This window comes from Schistocerca gregaria, chromosome 2 (assembly GCF_023897955.1).
Source record: "Schistocerca gregaria isolate iqSchGreg1 chromosome 2, iqSchGreg1.2, whole genome shotgun sequence".
Lineage (NCBI taxonomy): Eukaryota > Metazoa > Arthropoda > Insecta > Orthoptera > Acrididae > Schistocerca > Schistocerca gregaria.
The window spans coordinates 960,884,006-960,904,184 of NC_064921.1; the positions used below are offsets into that span (position 1 = coordinate 960,884,006).

At 40.7% G+C, this 20,179-nt stretch overlaps 1 protein-coding gene and 1 pseudogene across 1 annotated transcript in view; both read right to left on the bottom strand.

Annotated features, from left to right (window-relative positions):
- The window catches only part of LOC126335438 (organic cation transporter protein-like), a 112,776-nt gene that overhangs the window by 45,315 nt on the left and 47,282 nt on the right, over positions 1-20,179 (bottom strand). The window contains exons 2-3 of the mRNA XM_049998720.1: positions 15,459-15,612; positions 1,599-1,739 (exon numbers count right to left, since the gene is read on the bottom strand). Coding sequence (XP_049854677.1) covers positions 1,599-1,739; positions 15,459-15,611 — 294 coding nt within the window. The 5' untranslated portion in view covers position 15,612. The remainder of the gene's footprint in view (positions 1-1,598; positions 1,740-15,458; positions 15,613-20,179) is intronic.
- LOC126337237 (5S ribosomal RNA) lies at positions 3,911-4,028 on the bottom strand (annotated as a pseudogene).

The window sequence follows — 20,179 nt, forward strand, 5'->3', positions numbered from 1 at the left end:
TCAATTACCCAAGGATTTCTACTAGCCCTCGTCTTTTTACCTACCTGATCTTCTGCTGCCTTCACTACTTCATCCCTCAAAGCTACCCATTCTTCTTCTACTGTATTTCTTTCCCCATTCCTGTCAATTGCTCCCTTATGCTCTCCCTGAAACTCTGTACAACCTCTGGTTCTTTCAGTTTATCCAGGTCCCATCTCCTTAATTTCCCACATTTTTGCAGTTTCTTCAGCTTTAATCTACATGTCATAACCAATAGATTGTGGTCCGAGTCCACATCTGCCCCTGGAAATGTCTTACAACTTAAAACCTGGTTCCTAAATCTCTGTCTTACCATTATATAATCTATTTGATACCTTTTAGTATCTCCAGGGTTCTTCCACGTATACAACCTTCTTTCATGATTCTTAAACCAAGTGTTAGCTATGATTAAGTTGTGCTCTGTGCAAAATTCTACTAGGCGGCTTCCTCTTTCATTTCTTAGCCCCAATCCATATTCACCTACTATGTTTCCTTCTCTTCCTTTTCCTACACTCGAATTCCAGTCACCCATTACTATTAAATTTTCGTCTCCCTTCACTATCTGAACAATTTCTTTTATTTCATCGTACATTTCTTCAATTTCTTCATCATCTGCAGAGCTAGGTGGCATATAAACTTGTACTACTGTAGTAGGTGTGGGCTTCGTATCTATCTTCACCACAATAATGCATTCACTATGCTGTTTGTAGTAGCTTACCCACATTCCTATTTTCCTATTCATTATTAAACCTACTCCTGCATTACCCCTATTTGATTTTGTGTTTATAACCCTGTAATCACCTGACCAGAAGTCTTGTTCCTCCTGCCACCGAACTTCACTAATTCCCACTATATCTAACTTTAACCTACCCATTTCCCTTTTTAAATTTTCTAACCTACCTGCCCGATTAAGGGATCTGACATTCCACGCTCCGATCCGTAGAACGCCAGTTTTCTTCCTCCTGATAACGACATCCTCCTGAGTAGTCCCCGCCCGGAGATCCGAATGGGGGACTATTTTACCTCCAGAATATTTTACCCAAAGCATGCCATCATCATTTAATCATACAGTAAAGCTGCATGTCCTCGGGAAAAATTACGGCTGTAGTTTCCCCTTGCTTTCAGCCGTTCGCAGTACCAGCACAGCAAGGCCGTTTTGGTTAATGTTGCAAGGCCAGATCAGTCAATCATCCAGACTGTAGCCCCTGCAACTACTGAAAAGGCTGCTGCCCCTCTTCAGGAACCACATGTTTGTCTGGCCTCTCAACAGATACCCCTCCGTTGTGGTTGCACCTACGGTACGGCCATCTGTATCGCTGAGGCACGCAAGCCTCCCCACCAACGGCAAGGTCCATGGTTCATGGGGGGGGGGGAGATACCATATGTTTCTGAAATTGTTAAATTTAAGTTCATGATAGTATCATGACAAATCAATGCATTTACTAATTGTGTACACTGGCAGACAACTGAAAACTCACACTCATATATTATACACATAAAAATAGAGTTATCTTACAGTTAAGTCAGGAGCCATGAAAAATTTCTACTGGGCACTAATGAGAAGGCTTGTTATACAATACCTGATCAACGATGCTGTAGTAAGTGTCAGTAAATCTGAAGTCTTCACAAAATGTTGTTTCTTCACCTTCAGAAGAATTACTGTTGCTAAGCAGAGTTACGTTCTTTCTGACATATGTGTGACATGGATCATTCCTTCTGTACTGTAATAAATGCAATGTGCAGTAAAACATGTATACAACTACAAGTGAAGGACAAAATCACAATAACAAATAAATATGTTCAAATTTCAAAAAAAAACATGTGATATAATTGATCATCAGGTATTAAGGTGCATAACAGAAAGAGACATGATCAGAGAGGTACCTTCTGCTCCTACAAATGCAAATGTTTATTAGCAACACAAACAACAAAACACTCATTGACATTTCTGCGTAGACTTGCATATATCTTCTATGATCTATAAGATGCTGGGTGCAAAAAATAGTAAGTTTTTCCAAACTAACATTTTTTCAGTATATCCAATAAATTATTTGTATCTCAGCCTTGTACAGCATTCCAAGTTGACACTATTACAGTATCTTGCCAATCAAGCGTGTTTGGGATGTTTTGTGTGAAGGACTCTAATGAGTCCCTGTGCAGTGCAATGCTATATTTCTAGGGTGCTTGTTGTTGTTGTTGTTGCCTACCAAGCACTATAAGGTGACCTGCAGAGTGTAGATGTAGCTCTTGATGGTGGTGGTGTTACTGTCGATGTTGGTGGTTGGTGGTGGTGGCAGCGGTGGTTATGGTGAGAGAGGGGAGAGGGTGTAGCTGGGAACAGGCACATAATATTCTTTTCTCAAATGGTTTCAGTCACTTTTAGTGTAAGTTAAATAACAAAAATGAGTTTCATTCATTCATTCATCTTGTTCCATAGTTCCCATAAAAAGGAAACTCTGTCTCATCGACATCAGTTGCAGTTTGCCAAGATGTGTTACTGTATTCCTCTACTTGAAAAACTTGAATGTTTCACCTTTTATACATCTTTATGCTGGAAGAGCCGGTAAACTTCTAATATGAAACTACTGTAATTTTATGTTTATGATGATGAGCTTTGTATTAAACCCAATGCGTACACTTCTCTTCATTGTGTTAAACCTTATTTGTATGATGATGACTGTTCAAGTGCCAGAATAACAATAAATAAAGGAACAAAGAAAGAAAGAACAACATTGCATTACTGGAATGTTACAGCTGATAGTTGTTCAGTCAAATTACAAGTAGAACATTTAAAACACTGCCATTGGCAGGAATGGACAAGTAGTAGTGGGACAAGGAGAGAAAAAGGTACATGACAAAAAAGAAAAACAAGGAATGTAGATAGAGGAAAGGAAAGCAGCATTACTTAGCTTTAGTTGGAGAACTTTGTTCATTCATCACATTCTGAAAATATAGTCATGAAGGAGATTCGTTGCAGATGTGGAATAACCAAAAATAATTATAATTAATTATTATAATTGACATCCATCTCTGCAGCTGATTGGTAAGTGTGGCTGACTCCCAAGCAGCTGATTCCCAGCAACAACAGGGAGCACAGTCTACTGACCACATGCCCCTCCATATTGCATTCAATGACATCACTAGCAGTGGCTGACATGGCAGTCAGTCAAGCCTGATTGGCTCATCTGGGGTGAGAATGTGGAACTTTACCTGCCTACCTTATAATAACTGAAGTTAGATGAAACATTCCTTCTTTTCTGTCATCTCAGAGCTTCCATAGCATCTCATGAAGTCAAACTAGCGAACACAGTGAGTGTCCACACTCTCTCATCAATCAGCAGTGCACAAGAGAAATCATGCAACATATTGCTCTATAGTCTTCCTCCAAAACGTTTATTGGCACACCATTAATAATTAACTGTCGCCAAACTTTTATAAACTAACTTTTTTCGCTCAGACTACATTTAATATTGTAGATCTAGTTGAAAAGATGCTCCTTTGGAAGATCAATAAAGTTTCTTCCTTGCTATATATTTAAAGGGACAATTTATTCAGTACTTCAGCTTAATACTTACATAACTATATACTCTTCAGAGCCAAAATACCTGGTACAGCTGCCTAATATCATGTAGGGCCCACATGAGCAAGCAGAGGTGCTGCAACACAACATGGCATGTACCTAGATAATGTCTGGAGTAGTAGCACTCCAATATTCAGGCCATAAGTGACCATCCGACCGCCATGTCATCCTCAATGGAGGATGCGGATAGCAGGGGCGTGGGGTCAGCACACTGCTCTCCCGGTTGTAAGATGGTATTATTGACCGAAGCTGCTACTATTTGGTTGAGTAACTCCTCAATTGGCATCATGAGGCCAAGTGCACCCCGAAAACTGCCAACAGCGCATGGCAGCCGGGATGGTCACCCGTCCAAGTGCTGACCATGCCCGACAGCGCTTAACTTCGGTGATCTCACGGGAACCAGTGTATCCACTGCGGCAAGGCCATTGACAATGTCTGAAGTAGTGCTGGAGGGAATTGACACCATGAATCCTGCAGGGCTGTCCATAAACCTCTGACAGTATGACGGGGTGGAGATCTCTTCTGAACAGCATGTTGCAAGGCATCCCAAATTTACTCAAAATGTTCATGTCTGGGGAGTTTGGCGGCCAGTGAAAGTGTTTAAACTCGGGAGGGTGTTTCTGGAGCCACTCCATAGTAACTCTGGATGTGTGTGGTGGTACACTGTCCTCCTGGAATTGTCCTAGTCTGTCGGAATGCACAATGGACATGAATGGATGCAGGTGATCAGTCAGGATGCTTACATACTAGTCACCTATAAGAGTCATATCTAGATAAATCAGGAGTCCCATATCACTCCAACTGCACATAGCCCACACCATTACAGGGCTTCCACCTGCACTTGATACAATTTGAAACGAGACTCGTTTCCAGTCATCAACAGCCCAATGTCAGTGTTGACAGGCCCAGGTGAGGCATAAAGCTTTGTGTCATGCAGTCATCAAGGGTACATGAGTGTGCCTTTGGCTCTGAAAGCCCATATTAATGATGTTTCATTGAATGGTTCGCACACTGACATTTGTTGATGTCCAGCATTTAAATCTGCAGCAATTTGTGAAGGGTTGCACTTCTGTCATGCTGAACCATTCTCTTCAGCCATCACTGGTACCATTCTTGCAGGATCTTTCTCCAGCCACAGCAGTGTCAGAGACTTTGTTTTACTGGATTCCTGATATTCATGGTACACTTGTGGAATGTTTGGATGGGAAAATCCCCACTTCATCACTGTCTCGGAGATGCTGTGTCCCATCACTCATGCACTGACTATAACACCACATTCAGAGTCACTTAAATCTGGATAACCTGCCATTGTAGCAGCAGTAACTGATCTAACAAATGTGCCAGACACTTATTGTCTTACATAGGCGTTGCCAACCGAAGTGTCGTATTCTGCCTGTTTACATGTGTTTCCTCTTTTAATAATTCACTTTAGGACTTCATTACACTGAGTTTCCACCTACAGCCAATCCCTTGTCCATGGTTAACCTTTATTCAATTTTATGTGAAGTGGGAAATCAAAGTTTCTGCAGATAAATGATAAGTAATTGATTAGATTTTTTATCTACAGTGTCCAATGTGTAAATCTCTTACCAGCATTCTCCCCATACTTTCTCTCTAAACAATGTCAAGGTCTTAACTTAAATTCCTATATTAAATGCACATTTTATTCTAATGTCCCATCACGATGAGATTCAGTCATTTATTCATTCACTCACTGTCTCCCAGAGGGTCCATTAACAAAGGGCAGATGAAACATATAAGCTTAACCTGTATGCTACATTAGCAATAAACTAGCGTTATACTGCTATATATTATTTGTGCTTATTGCAGTTAAGTTTAACCTAGTGCACTGCAAGAAAGACTGCTAATTTCTATAAGGCTGTCACTGCCTCAGTTAGATGAAATAGCTGCTGTTTATCTTTTATTGGCAGCTTCATACTTACTTGATTACATTGTGGACTTATTTTCAAAGAAAATGATACTGTACTTTCATCTGTAAGGTCAAAAGCCAGTTTACAACACACTATTACTGTTTGATAACGTTAAGTTGATGCCTGGCCCAGTGGATGTCAGAAATAACAGGAGGTAAGCATTGCCCTGCACTTGCCCTGCACTTGGACTGCTGAGAGGAGGGGAGCAGTGGGGGAAGGGAGCACTGACTCCTTTCGAAGTTCTGGCACAATTATCTATATTTTGTGCTAATAAAAAGCAGGGGTGGTACACACATGGAAATATTGACAGCATGTGAAGGAAAATAAATATTTTCCAGTCATTGCTGGTTTTCTCAGGTACTGGTAGCACCAGTAAAAAGTGTCAATTTATTGTGGCCAAACAGTACATATAAGGTAGCTCTTCACTAAACACTTCATCTTGCTATGTAGCTAACAGAAATGTTCAGTCCTTGAACCTAAATAATCAACTAATCTGTAGAATTTTTTGTTATGGTATATAGGCAATTATTGAAAACCATTACAATGAATTACATAACTGTACTCTGAACCCTGCAAAAACAACCAAGGTCAACAAACTGACATTAAATCATTTTTGTGCAAATTACAGTTCTGCTGAAACTGATTTTTATTGTATGCTACAAAAACCGTTAAGAAGCAAATGCTCTGGAAAGCAAATGTAAGAAATTAAAAGATCCTTAAAGTGACCTATGCAAGACATGAAGTTATTTACTTTACTCAGACGTCTTACTTTATGTACACTGTACAAAAGATGGTGTCATAATGCAAAGTGGGGTGAAAACATCCACAGTAAGTCCTAAATAAGTCCTTGTCTCTATGTCAACATAATGAGAGGTGTTTCTAACAGCAAAACTTACTGAACTGAGTTTCTTGATTTGTTTATTTATGTACTGACTCCATTTTAATTTATTATCCAGTTAGACCTAGAAGAATGTTACACTTAGTATTTCATTTAGTGAATGACCATTAATGTGTGCTTCTGGAGATAGCACGTATTTTTTCCTTGTTTGAAGCTACAAAATATTAATCTTTATGAACTACTCTGAATCAGTTGTAGGCCTGTTCAGTTTGCGATGAAGCAAGGTGGGATCTCCTTACTTCCTTTCTTGTTTTACCATCTACATCCATAAATTAATTTTATTTTAATTTTTTCCTGGCTACCATTAACATATATGAGTAAAATCTGCATTTTCATAAAAGAGAAAGGTTGGCCCCAGTCTTAAGAAATATAGCACCAGATGCTTGTGCTTAGTTTTGTGCATGTAATTAATTTCCTAATTTATTTTGACTTTTCTTAGTTAATATCTTTTTTTATAGGGTGAAATCAGTAATTGTTTTGTCGCTTAAATTCTGTTGTTGACTTATAAACCATTAATAATTAGTGGTTGTACGATGATTCTCAATAGTTCACTAAGCCTCTGCGATGATGAATTCTAGGATCTTTGCACTTCAGTCTGTGGTATGCTGTTTTGATGTACACATGTGCTCTTGCATATAGAGTTTATTCAGGCAATAAAGTTCAAGTTGTTTCTTATAGTTGGGTTACTTCTCTTATCTCTGACGAGGATAGGGGATAAATAACCACACTGGTGACCCCAGATTTTTTGTCATTCACAGCTAACTGTTTTCATGTGTTAGCAGTGTTCAGTGGTGGCAAATGTAGAAAATAAATCAATTACTGTAGAATACATTGGACTCCACACTCCCTGCCTACACACTTGCTGTCGATAGTGAGGCACAGTCGCAATCAATAATGTGAGTACCAGTTTCATGCTCTCATATCCATTCTTTCAATAATGGCCCATATGTGCATACCCTAACAGTGACTGAACCACCATGGCAGGAACATTATATAATGGCACCATGGCACACTGCAACCTACACTGGCTGTCAAGTTATGTCTGCCAACAATGATGGAGGTCTACATCATTTGAAGCAAGAATTCACCTCAAAATCTCTCACTTCTAGGCCTACGCTTCCATGAAATTCATTGGTTTGTCACTTACAACAGGCATGGACACTTATTATATACAAATGCAAAAGTGTTCTGTTCTACTGCCCAATAGTTTCTCACAAACTATCCATCTACATTTTTGACAGCCATGGTTGTCTCATCCGTGACAGTTGGTTTCACTTCCATGCCTACCATGCTATGTAGTGCATGTGGTCAATGCCATGCCTGCCCCCCACCCCTCCCTCCTCCATGGGGCCCTAGGTGACACACCACACCACCCTCCTTCCTCACCCAACATTCACACACTGAACCAACCACCTTCTATGCAGCATGTCCCAGTGGGCAATGTCCCCTAGTTTCCACAGCTTTAGAAGACATTGTTCACCCTAGCATATAACATTCCTGACATAACAGCATCCTAAAGGATAATAGTAAATTCATATGCTTGTTCAGCCACCTTTATGACCATACAGGCCTCAATAGCAACCTGACAACCAAAGTGTGCTACGATGTAATCAGTTATCATCAAACACTGTCGCACCTCCCTTCCCCCAGAAGCATTTCATCATATCACAATCCTGTCTATGTGTTCTGTTGGTGAAGTGGCAAGAAACTGTTGACCTCCCTGTGTGTGTCACCCAAACTTTGCAAATGGCCTGCTCTAAGCACAATGGCTCGCAACGATGCTGCAGGGCACCATTACATGCAACAGTCGCTGAACACAATGGACTCTCCTAGCAGAAGATTTTATGTCTCAGATCACACCGACAACCTTCATTTCCTCATAGAGACTGGGGCAGGTTCCAGTGTCATTTTCCCCTCTTATGCTCCCATGCATATTCTCCCAGTGAAACTCAACCTTTGTGCTCTCAACAGTTCTCACATTAATGTCTAGATCACAGTTGAATGTTGGCTCCAACTTATGACTTGATTTTCAGTTTCACTGGACTTTTCATGTAGTTGATGTGGACAGCCCAGTCCTCAGGACTGCCTTTCTTAAGAATTTTGGCCTCTCTCTGGATCACATTCGGCATCATCGCCACAGCTTTCAACAGGCATACATACTCCAGACCCCTTCCACACTTTGACCCTATGTCCTTTGGTAAGAAGTGATCATAAGTCGCTCTTCCTGACTGCTTCTTTTTGACCACTAATGTCACCAACTCCCTAGTTGAGCTTACTACCCAGTGCTCCAAAATCTATTCCCTATGGGCACACAACTCGGAACTTCGACAGCTGATCGACAGTGCATCAGACAAACTGACACATGCCCACCACACTATCAGCCACCTCATCAGTTCATGGTCGACTTATATCATGGACACACCCACCCCAGTAGCCTTACCCTGTTGTGACCTCCACATCCTTAAGCTAAGATCAGTGGTATTGCCCTAAAAGTGTACCCTCTGATCATGATGCCTCATCATGAGATGACCTGCGTGTATCCACTGCATCGGTACAAGCAGTACACCTAGGTGCAATTATCAACCGTACGTGCCATACAATAACAATGATGGAGGGCCCTCCCTTGCCCTACAATGCACACTGTCTCATCCTTAAGAAACTGCACCATGTGAAAACAATTGTTAATTAACTATTAAATGTGGGCATTGTACATCCTTCATACAGTAACTGGTCTTCTCCCATACATCCTGTCTGTAAGAAGAATGGTTCATGCTGATTGTGTAGTGACTATCAGAAACTCAATGCCAGTACATTATGGCAACTATCCCCTCCCCCCCACATTTTCAGGACTTCGCCCAGCTACTTAATGGAGTGCCAGTGTTCAGTGTTACTGACTGTCACAAGGCATACCATCAGAGCCCTATGCACAAAAATGACAGCCCTAAAACAGCAATAATTACAGCATTTGGCTCAAACTTGGCTAAGGTTCATTGACTCCGTTTCGTTTAACCTAACTTTTTGCTACGCCTACTTCAGTGATATTCTAATTTACTCTCCCTCCGCTGAGGAGCATGAAAAACACCTAGCTCACGTTCTGTCTACTCGCACCAACAACTCTATGGAAATCAACATCAACGATGATAAGTCACAATGGAGCCACACAAGTATTACCTTCCTTGGTCACACAGTCATCACTGAGGGTATATGTCCGACATCTGATCACGTTGCACAAGTCTGTAAACTCCCATCACCTGCAACCTGTAGTGGTTTGCGCCATTTTCTGGTAAAGTCTCTTTGAAGACATTTGGCACATGTCGCCTCTCTCCAGGGTTCTGTGACAGATGCTTTGGCCAACAAAAACTCTTCTGGGATACACATGGTCCTGTTGCACTGACCTTGGTGTCCCGGCCCCTTCCCAGCTCCTCCATCCGATACTGTGTGACATCTCGATTGGTAACCTCCACTCCCCTATTCTGGCTTCTCTAGGATGGACAGTATTCTAGGCTGTCCTCGATCTCTCGTGCACCCAGACATTAAGACTACAACATGTCTCAACACAGAGCATTTTGTCTGGTAAGTTTGGCCTTGTACTCAACCTCTGCTGGGAAAGTTTGACATACCGAAGTGATGTTATTGTCATCTGACTTCGACATCGTGGGCCCCCTACCCATTCTGAGGGATTCAGACATATCCTTTGGGCCGTTGACCGGGAAACCATATAGGTCGAGCTGTACTTCTTTCAGACGTCATGGCCCATTTTGTCGCACTACTTTGGCTTCTATGTGGATTCTGGATGCCCCATGTCAATCATTACTGAACAGGAAAGACAGTTTGTGTCCCTACTCTTTGCCAAATTATGCTCTCTGTCCATTGTCGACAGGTTCCATACCACTGCATATCACTCTCAGAGCAATGTCCTGGTCGAACTTTGGCACTGTACTCTTAAAGCGGCTCTCGTATTATGCAGCAGTTCCTGGTCAGAGGCTCTACCTTGGGTCTTCCTCAGCATTCACTCGACTAATAAAGACAACCTGAACTCATCCCTTGCCACTATCATGGTGAGCTCTTAGTTCTACCTACCGAGTTTGTCGAGGACACTAAGTTCCAATTGCACCTTAGAACGAGCTTCCTGCTCTAGTCAAGCATGTCTGCTTGCAAATCATGAACATACATACACCAGTGCTGCCATGAGTGGTCACACATAGCAATCTGGCACACTGTGAGTATCTGATGCTACACAATGACATCATTTGTATCTCTCCAACCACCATATTTTGGTCTACATTGTGTCCTTAGCCAAGCAGACAACACTATGGACATTCTTCTCAATGGAAAATGTCAGATGATCACCTTAAACAAAGTCAAACCTGATTGGATACTGGATGAGAAACTTTCTACGAGCACAGATGCAGAAACAGTACCAACTAATGACACCCTCTCTGCAGGAAATGAAAACTCCTGCCAGTTCTCTATTCCCCCAATTTAATCCCTGACACTAGTGCCTCTTGTGACACTCCCCCTCCAGAAGAAATGGTTAGAAGATGAACTGTTCTATGCTTTCATCATCTCACTTCCCTCCCAACGCTGTAGTCTTTGCTGTTGACATTTCTGACCTCTGCATTGGGGATCTATGTCTTCCACTTCACAGCAATGTGTATTTATGTTCTTCACTTCTCCTTGTTCTCCTGACGACTTTTCCACCAGTTACATCACCCTTCTTCACTCATTCTGAGTGAAGCCAATGAGGGCAATATCATGGCTGCCATAGATGGACGTGGTGGTCTCACCATTATTGTCATGCTACTTACGCATCCACATTACCAGGCACCCGCATTGGAGCTCTTTCTTTCCCAGGCCGACACATGCAGCCACCTGACTATGTGGCCTCCAACATCTGCACTTTCAACCTTCCCCAGACACTTGGAAATGATCCAGTCATGTCTCCCTTGGGTATCTGCCACAACACAGTTGGTCATGCAGTATTGCTGACTGTTTCTCTGGACACCACCCAACCATCCAACCAGGAGTGCTCCACCTAATGGTACATTGTTTCAGCAATGCTTTGGGGGAGGGGGGGGGGGGGGGGGGTGCTCTGTGTGACAACTATCAATGGTCCACCAAGCCTCTACTATGATAAATGATAACATCTATGGACTTCAGTTGGGTAAACTGTTGTGATGTATGCTTGTGCTTCTGTGGATACAGTTTATCTTATCAACAACATTCACATTGTTTCTTATAGTCAGGTTATTTATTCCACCTCCAACATGAATAAGGTACAGATATCCATGAGTGTGCAAAGGTTGCTGCCATTGTGAGGAAATAATAAGTGAATTTGGTGCCCAATGCTTTCAGTGCATCATCATTTCTTCCACAACTACTTTCTAGGGACTCAGTTTCATTTAATCACTATTATTTTTTGTTTTGGAAATTGGAAATTTGTGGTACGTTCCTATGGGACCAAACTGTTGAGGTTATTGTACCCTAGACTTACACACTACTTAACCTAACTTAAACTAACTTATGCTAAGGACAACACACACACACACACACACATATATGCTTGAGGGAGGACTCGAACCTCTGATGGAGGAAGCGGCACGAACCGAGGCAAAGTGCCTTTGACCATGCGGCATTATTTGATCCTAGCTAAATAAAATTCTAAATTATTTTCCTTATTTTCAGAGCATTTTATTTTTGAGCATAATTGGTGTGCTCTGCTTTTTCTTAATAAGTGGCTGCATGATTATCAGCCATTTAGTATTCCTTTTCTACCTTAATAACTGAAAGGTAGTTGAGTTTAAAACCAAACTGTCAGAGGCTGTTGAGTTATGATCCTCATTTCTTTCTGGAACTATATACACTACTCGCCATTAAAATTGCTACACCACGAAGATGACGTGCTACAGACGCAAAATTTAACCAACAGGAAGAAGATGCTGTGATATGCAAATGATTACCTTTTCAGAGCATTCACACAAGGTTGGCACCGGAAAGTTTCCAACCAATTTCTCACACACAAACAGCAGGTGACTGGCATTTCCTGCTGAAACATTGTTATGATGCCTCGTGTAAGGAGGAGAAATGCGTACCATCACGTTTCCGACTTTGATAAAGGTCGGACTGTAGCCCATCGTGATTGCGATTTATCGTATCGCGACATTTGTGCTCGCGTTGGTCGAGATCCAATATGGAATCGGTGGGTTCAGGAAGGTAATACGGAATGCCATGCTGGATCTCAACAGCCTCATGTATTTAGCAGTCGAGATGACAGGCATCTTATCTTAGCAGTCGAGATGACAGGCATCTTATCTGCATGGCTGTAAAGGATCATGCAGCCACATCTCGATCCCTGAGTCAACAGATAGGGACGTTTGCAAGACAACAACCATCTGCACGAACAGTTCGATGGCGTTAGCAGCAGCATGGACTATCAGCTCAGAGACCATGGCTGTGGTTATCCTTGACGCTGCATTACAGACAGGAGCACTTGCGATGGTATACTGAACGGTGAACTTAGGTGCACAAATGGCAAAACGTCATTTTTTTGGATGAATCCAGGTGCTGTTTACAGCATCATGATGGTCACATCCATGTTTGGCGACATCGCGGTGAACGCACATTGGAATCATGTATTCGTCATCGCCATACCGGTGTATCACCTGGCGTGATGGTATGGGGTGCCTTTGGTTACACATCTCAGTCACCTCATGTTCGCAATGACGGCACATTGAACAGTGGACATTACGTTTCAGATGTATTACGATCTGTGGCTCTACCCCTCATTCGATCTCTGCGAACCCTACATTTCAGCAGGATAATGCACGACCGGGTTTTTGCAGGTCCTGTACGGGCCTTTCTGGATACAGGAAATGTTCGACTACTGCCCTGGCCAGCACACTCTCCAGATCCCTCACCAATTGAAAACGTCTGGTCAGTGGTGGCAGAGCAATTGGCTTGTCACAATACGCCAGTCACTACTCTTGATGAACTGTGGTATCGTGTTGAAGCTGCATGGGCAGCTGTACCTGTACACTTCATACAAGCTCTGCTTGACTCGATGCCCAGGCGTATCAAGGCCATTATTACAGCCAGAGGTGGTTGTTCTGGGAACTGATTTTTCAGGATCTATGCACCCAAATTGTGTGAAAATATATTTGTCCAACGAATACCCGTTTATCATCTGCATTTCTTTTTGGTGTAGCAGTTTTAATGGCCAGTAGTGTACAAACATTCAAAAGTATCAGGTAATTTTAATATTCATTACTTAAATGTAGGAGTGAAAATGGGATCAAGTTAAGCACAAAAATCAAAGCAGTTTGTTGAGAAAGCCTGTGCTGTCTTGGTGTTGATGGATGCTTCTTATTCCTCTCTCATATATTTTCTCTCTCTCTCTCTCTCTCTCTCTCTCTGCTCAGCCATGGAAATATTTATTGGGAGGTTCCACTCACAAAACATTAACGCAGGCTCCACACTACAGAAAAGGGCTATTAGAATAACAACTATGAGTAGTAACTGAGATCCCAGAAAAGATCTGTTTAAAGAGCTGGGGATTCTAACTGAACCATATGAGTACATCTACCAACCAGTTATGCACAAGAAGGATTATTTTGATAATGTTGCATAAGGAATGGTAAGAATTGAAATTTATAAAATATAAGCATCTGTCAATCTGTAGTAAACTGTCAGGGTTTAATGATTCTTACTATAAAATCCTCTGCTAGGACCTGTAACTTCTTTCCCTTCTCTTGCGCTTAACATGTCATTTATTATGGTGGGATGCTGACTAAGCTTTTTCAGACACATCATGTAGAAAACATGAAAAATTCTATAGAACAGTAAAAGTATAATCACTATTTCGATGCCAGCCAAACGTGTGTGTGTGTATGTGTGTGTGTGTGTGTGTGTGTGTGTGTGTGTGTGTGTGCGTGTGTGTGTGTGTGTGTGTGTGTGTGTGTGTGTGTGTGTGTGTTTTGTTTGTTTATATGCAATGTGCAATGGAATGCAGTGCAGTGCTATGTGTGTTTAGTGACCAGTGATGCATTACAAGTGAACAGTGCACAAGTGTTTTTTATAACATTGCTGTTTGCATGAATTATTTAATTTTTTTTTTAAATCCTTTTTCAGCTAAGATGACAAGTCTGTTATCATTTTGTAAATGAACTACTGGTGTATATACAGCTAACAAACTCTTTATATCACACACACGCACAAATATAGGCTCGTGAATTTATAGATATTTAAATTCAATGTGATGTTCTTTGCAGTTTCAAGATTTTGTTCAGAAACATGACGAGCTTCTGATAACCACATGAAAGATACTAACCTAAGGGTTAACACAATGAACCACACAGAAGTATAACAAATTTAAAAAGTATTGGACTTTGATTCATTTGACATAAATACTAAGAATATTTGAAATCAGTTTTTGAGCTGATATTTAATGGCAGAGAAATGAGTTAATGATTCAGCCATATGTAAAACCAACTGTAGTTTCTAGATGTTTTCTTTGCAAGTGGCGCTCTCATAAACTAATTCTGATGCTTTGAATTTCATTGGGGCTGGAGGTAGGATGATCCAAAGGAATGGTTACATGTTGATATCACTAATCACAAATAATGTAATGCCTCCTTTATGATGTAGCATCAAATTAATGTTAATAGCTACATTATTTACACTGATCATGAAATAGAATAAAGAAAATCTAAATTAAAATTGCTGCTCTTAAGGTAACTGAAGGACCATTCTGCCATTTGAAACAGTATCCAAAATTATTTCATTAGGTAACATTTGTACATTGAAGAGCAGAGAAAATTCTATCCATGAAAAAATAAATCAACAGACAAATAAAATTAGTTACATCTCCATGTAAGAATAAAATTTACAAGTGGTTGGTTAACTTGAATAACCACAAAATTGTTATAGTTAGTTCTATTATTAGTATTATTACATGGTGGCCAAGAAATTTTTTCTTGCAAATGGAGTGTAATGGAGAAATTGGGCTAAACTTTTTAATTGTGCTAAAACTCACCCCATTTGAAAGTACGTGGTCTGAGCAATGGTAAGTTCCAGGAAGCTTGTCTGGTCCAATAAAAAGGATGCTGGCCATTTGCCAGGCAGATGGAATTTTCACAAGAGATACCAGCAGAAAAAGGTGCCATGGTTGCCTTTTCTTCCATTCCATTCTATTTAAAGAACAGAATATGAACAGGAATCAGAATTTTGTTGTTCTCCTTGCAGTGCAAATAATGTAATTTTCATACTGTAACACATAAATCCAAACTTTGTCATCAAATTTAACACAGTTACTTCAATTACAAAAAAAATTAAAAAGTCCTTGAGACATGAGTTCTGCGTATTGTCCTTGCCTGTTGATGGAATTATTCATTTCATTTCTACAATTTCTTCAGTTGATAAGAACTTGAATATAAAACCATGCAAGCAACCCATAATATTTTGCACCTACACCCACTTATAGACAACCACAGACACAGTTTCCAATCATTGAGGAAGTAGGCTACTTTGCTACGAAACATATATAATTATCCTCTTCAGCTAAGCAGCAAAAACAGGTTCGCACTCCTGTTTGTGTTGCAATTATACTGGTCAGTTTCAATCTTCAGTTCGAACCCTTCAACTACCTCCCTTGATTTGACTCAAATTATAGGGAGATAATGTAGAACGAAAAGCACAAAATTTCTACCCACCACTCCTCAAACATTATCAGCTTGACGAATCTGTCTCTGCCTACTGCTGTTTGTTAATGTTCATCACAACAGTCTGGTGTAAGCAATTTTTGATAATGTACACACAAAATATTGGATTATTTCTTCTTTATTTCTATTTGTGCTGTACTCATCAGAGAAGTTCACAAGACATATGGGTCATTTGGATCATGAACCACACACCCTTTCCCGCACCCATTTCTCTCTTAAATGAATAGTTTACTAAACACATGGTTATTTTCAAATGTATAGCAATTTCCAAATTTTTCAGTCAACTTTCAGCGAATAATACACAGTTACAAGAAAAATTTAAGATCTCGACTGTGGCACAGAATTCTAGGTAATTACAAGCTATATTTGACATAGGACACTTCTTAGCTGCTTGTCTGTGGATTGTCCTATGCTGGTGGGCTGGCGGCCTGATTTTCTGTAGAACATTTTAGAATAAGATAAAGATCACCAATCACAGCTTGATTGTACCTACTGTCAGCAAGTAGTCTGACACTGTTCATGAGTCTTCTGCTCTTTCACAAATGCTACTGGAAACAACCAAAACTAACAGCATTCAGTGCTTTTACACGCTCAAGGTTTGCAATCCACAGTCACAGTGTTACATTGTGAGAGTTTGTTGCTATTATAGTTCTTCAATCAATTTCATGACACAAGTGCTGGGTCAAATTTATGAACAAACATTTTTTCAGGTGATGTATTTCTCTGAACTACAATATCTTGGATGTTACATCAAATAGATTTTTGAAGCTTTGGGTACATAACTTATTTTTATATGGAAAGCACTCATATATGGTGCATTGTACCGATGCCTGTTAGTATTATTATACCTCTTTTCATTCTTCTGAGGCATATTAAAACTCAGGGCAACAGCAACTTGTATTTGTGTGGGCAGGCAACCCACTCGAAGATGCCGCTAAGATTACTTGGAAAATCACCCCAAACAGTGAGATCTCCCATCCCGCCAATACACAACTGAACTGTGAATCGTCATCTGGTCAATCAGCTGCTTTCATAGTTCTTTTATAGAACACACGAGTTACCTGAATACATCGGAGCACTCGCCGAAATTAATTTGTCCAAACCAATCTTCACTGTGTGCTGACCTGCCCTCTATACAGCTTATGGCGATAAAAGCTGAGGATGACACGGCGGTTGGTCAACTACCGTGTGATCTCCTTTTCTCCCTCTAGTCTTCACATCACAAGTTTTCTCACCAAGGGCTTCCCCAGCAAGGGGAGAGGGAGAGAAGCTATTCCCCTCTCCCTGAAGATAAAGAAAAATTTGAGTTTCTGTGCTTATGTTATTAGGGTTGTTGGAAATTTGGTGATGTATCAGTAAATTAGCCTACTATACCGGTTTTTATTCGCTGCTTTCATATGGCATGGTATTTTGAGATAATTCATCATTAAGAGAAAAAGTATTCACAGCACAAAGGCGTGTAATCAGAGTAATAGCTCTGGAGCCCAACCAAGATCACCTTGCAGACATATATTTAAGGAACTAGAGATATTCACAGTACTTTCGCTATACATATATTCACTTATGAAATTTGTTATCAATAGCCCATCCGAGTTCAAAAATAATAGCAAAGTGGGTAGTTACAACACTAGAAGAAAGGATGATCTTCAATACTCTGAGATAAATATGACTTTGGCATGGAAGAAGGTGAATTACGCTGTCACAAAATTCTTTGATCATTTACCAAATAGCATTAAAAGCCTGGCAAATAGCCAACCAGCATTTTAAAACAAACTAAAAGAATTTCTGGATGACAACTCTCTCTCTTCTGTAGATGAATTATTAGATATGAAGGAGTAATTGTGAGAAAAAAAGATTGTATCGTGCAAAGGAAACTTGTGTTAAACTGACACGTTCCACGTCATTATGAAATGTCGTATACGGTATATGATCTATGGAAAAAGTATTAATATAGTGTAATGTGAAACGAAATCGCATCCGCCTCTTAGAAACTGACAGACATATGTGGACGGCATCAGTTTGAGAAAGCAGAGCACTAATAATCGACATTCGCTAGCAGGAAGCGTAGCAAGATTCATTGTTGTGAAATGTTAAAAAAAACTACGGGATTTCGCTCACCGTGGATCTAACATGAGCCCATACCCCCCCCCCCCCCCCAAAAAAAAAAAATCATTCGCCCACTAGCTCAAATCTAGGATACGCTCTTGTTCCTCGCTATGAATACGTTGTTTTCTAGTTTTTATTTTGTTTTGTTTTTTTAACTGTGCCGCTCGTTCCTAATTCGAAGGTAGCTGGAGAAAAGATTTTTCGTTTACCGTACCTGATTTCCCTCGTAATCGCGGTTTTCCTATTCAGTCTTACAAGACTAGAATCAATGTTTCGAAATTTGTTACTCCAAGGGCATCTGTCGGTAGTATTTCAGCTAAATATTATCGATCTCTCCAGTTTAAAACTAAGACAGGCTTACAACAATTTCTCGTATGTAAGTCGCAAAAAACTTATTTGACTGTTTACAGTCCTTGGATTTGAAAAGCTAAATGACACAGGTTGGTCAGATCTAATGTCCAGTTAATGTAAGGGCTATTGTGGATGGAGTACAAACTCGTTGCACAGGATGGGGCGGGAGTATGGCTGCTGCTGTTTTGAAGGAACTGGTGTATATTATCATTCACCTGATGTTGTTCATCGAAAACATGAAGTGACCGACCGAGCATATGAACATCGCAACCCCTCCAATACGAGTCTGGTGTTTAAAAAACTGAAGACATTGCTCGAAAACCTGACATAAACACACGCAGCTGTTGTTACTGTTGACTGGCGTTCTGCAATCATTCTTGTTCGACGATAAGATGTGCCTTATCACCGTTCTATCAATAAACAATGGCGTATCACTTTCCTTTGTTAAAATTTGTTCAGTAACTCCGTCGTCGTAACATTATTCGGCATTCTTTCTTTCTCTTTTGTCATGAATTTATGAACGGGTTGAACGAAACGGACGAAACACAAGCTTACAATACTGTTGTTCTTTGTGTTACAGCAATGTGTGTACGATTTAAAAAGGGGAACCAACGTCAGCTTTGAAGTGTCTGAGATGAGTAAAGTGAGGTACTGTCCGCCTGCGTAGCGTAGCGGTAGCGTTACCGCCTACCACGCAGGGGGGCCTGGGTTCGATTCCCGGGATCGGACTGGGTGTTGTGTGTCCATCATCATCCGTTTCATAATCATTGACTCGCAAGTCGCCGAAGTGGCGTCAACTAAACAGGACTTGCAATACTGCGGCCGGACTCCCCCAAATGGGGCCTCCCAGCCAACAACGCCATACGCTCATTTTAGTGAAGTACTCTCTGGCATTTCTTCATCTTCGATCCTGTGAAACAACTGCCTTCTACTGCAAGTTCTTTGCTTTCCATGTTGTGGGAGGATTCAGTATGGACCAAAGTAACAAATAAACTGGTGTGGATGGACTCTGAAACACATACCCTTAAGAGCTATGAGCACTCGTTCAACAGAAGAGCAGCTGAGATGAACAACCACACATAGCTTTTAAGCTATGCGTTTACTGGAAATTTTTTCTTGTTGCGGCCCATACAACCACGTCTCAAAGTATGAAAAGCAAAGAGCTTTCAGCATATGAGATTTGTTTCGCAATATCGAAGATAAGGAATTGCTCATAGCTCCCAAGGTATGTATTGTAGAGCCCGTGTTTTCTAAACTCTTTAGCTTCCTGTCCCATCGATGAACATTGATTATTCTTCCTTGGACACCCTTTAAATGTAGTGTAACCCAGGACTCCATCTACAAACTTTCAGAGGTAAACAAGGGCTATAAAGTGCATCCCTTAAGAGATACGAACATTTGTCCATCGCCAAAACAAGAAAAAGAATGCCTAAGACTCTTTTTTTGATGCAAATTCTTTATCAGTGACGTATGGCTTCAACATACACCATGCTTCAAGTTTGACGTACAGCTCTAAGTATTATACCGTGTGTTCGGAAATTCCCATACAGACTTCTAGAGCTGTAGAGCGGAGTGAGTG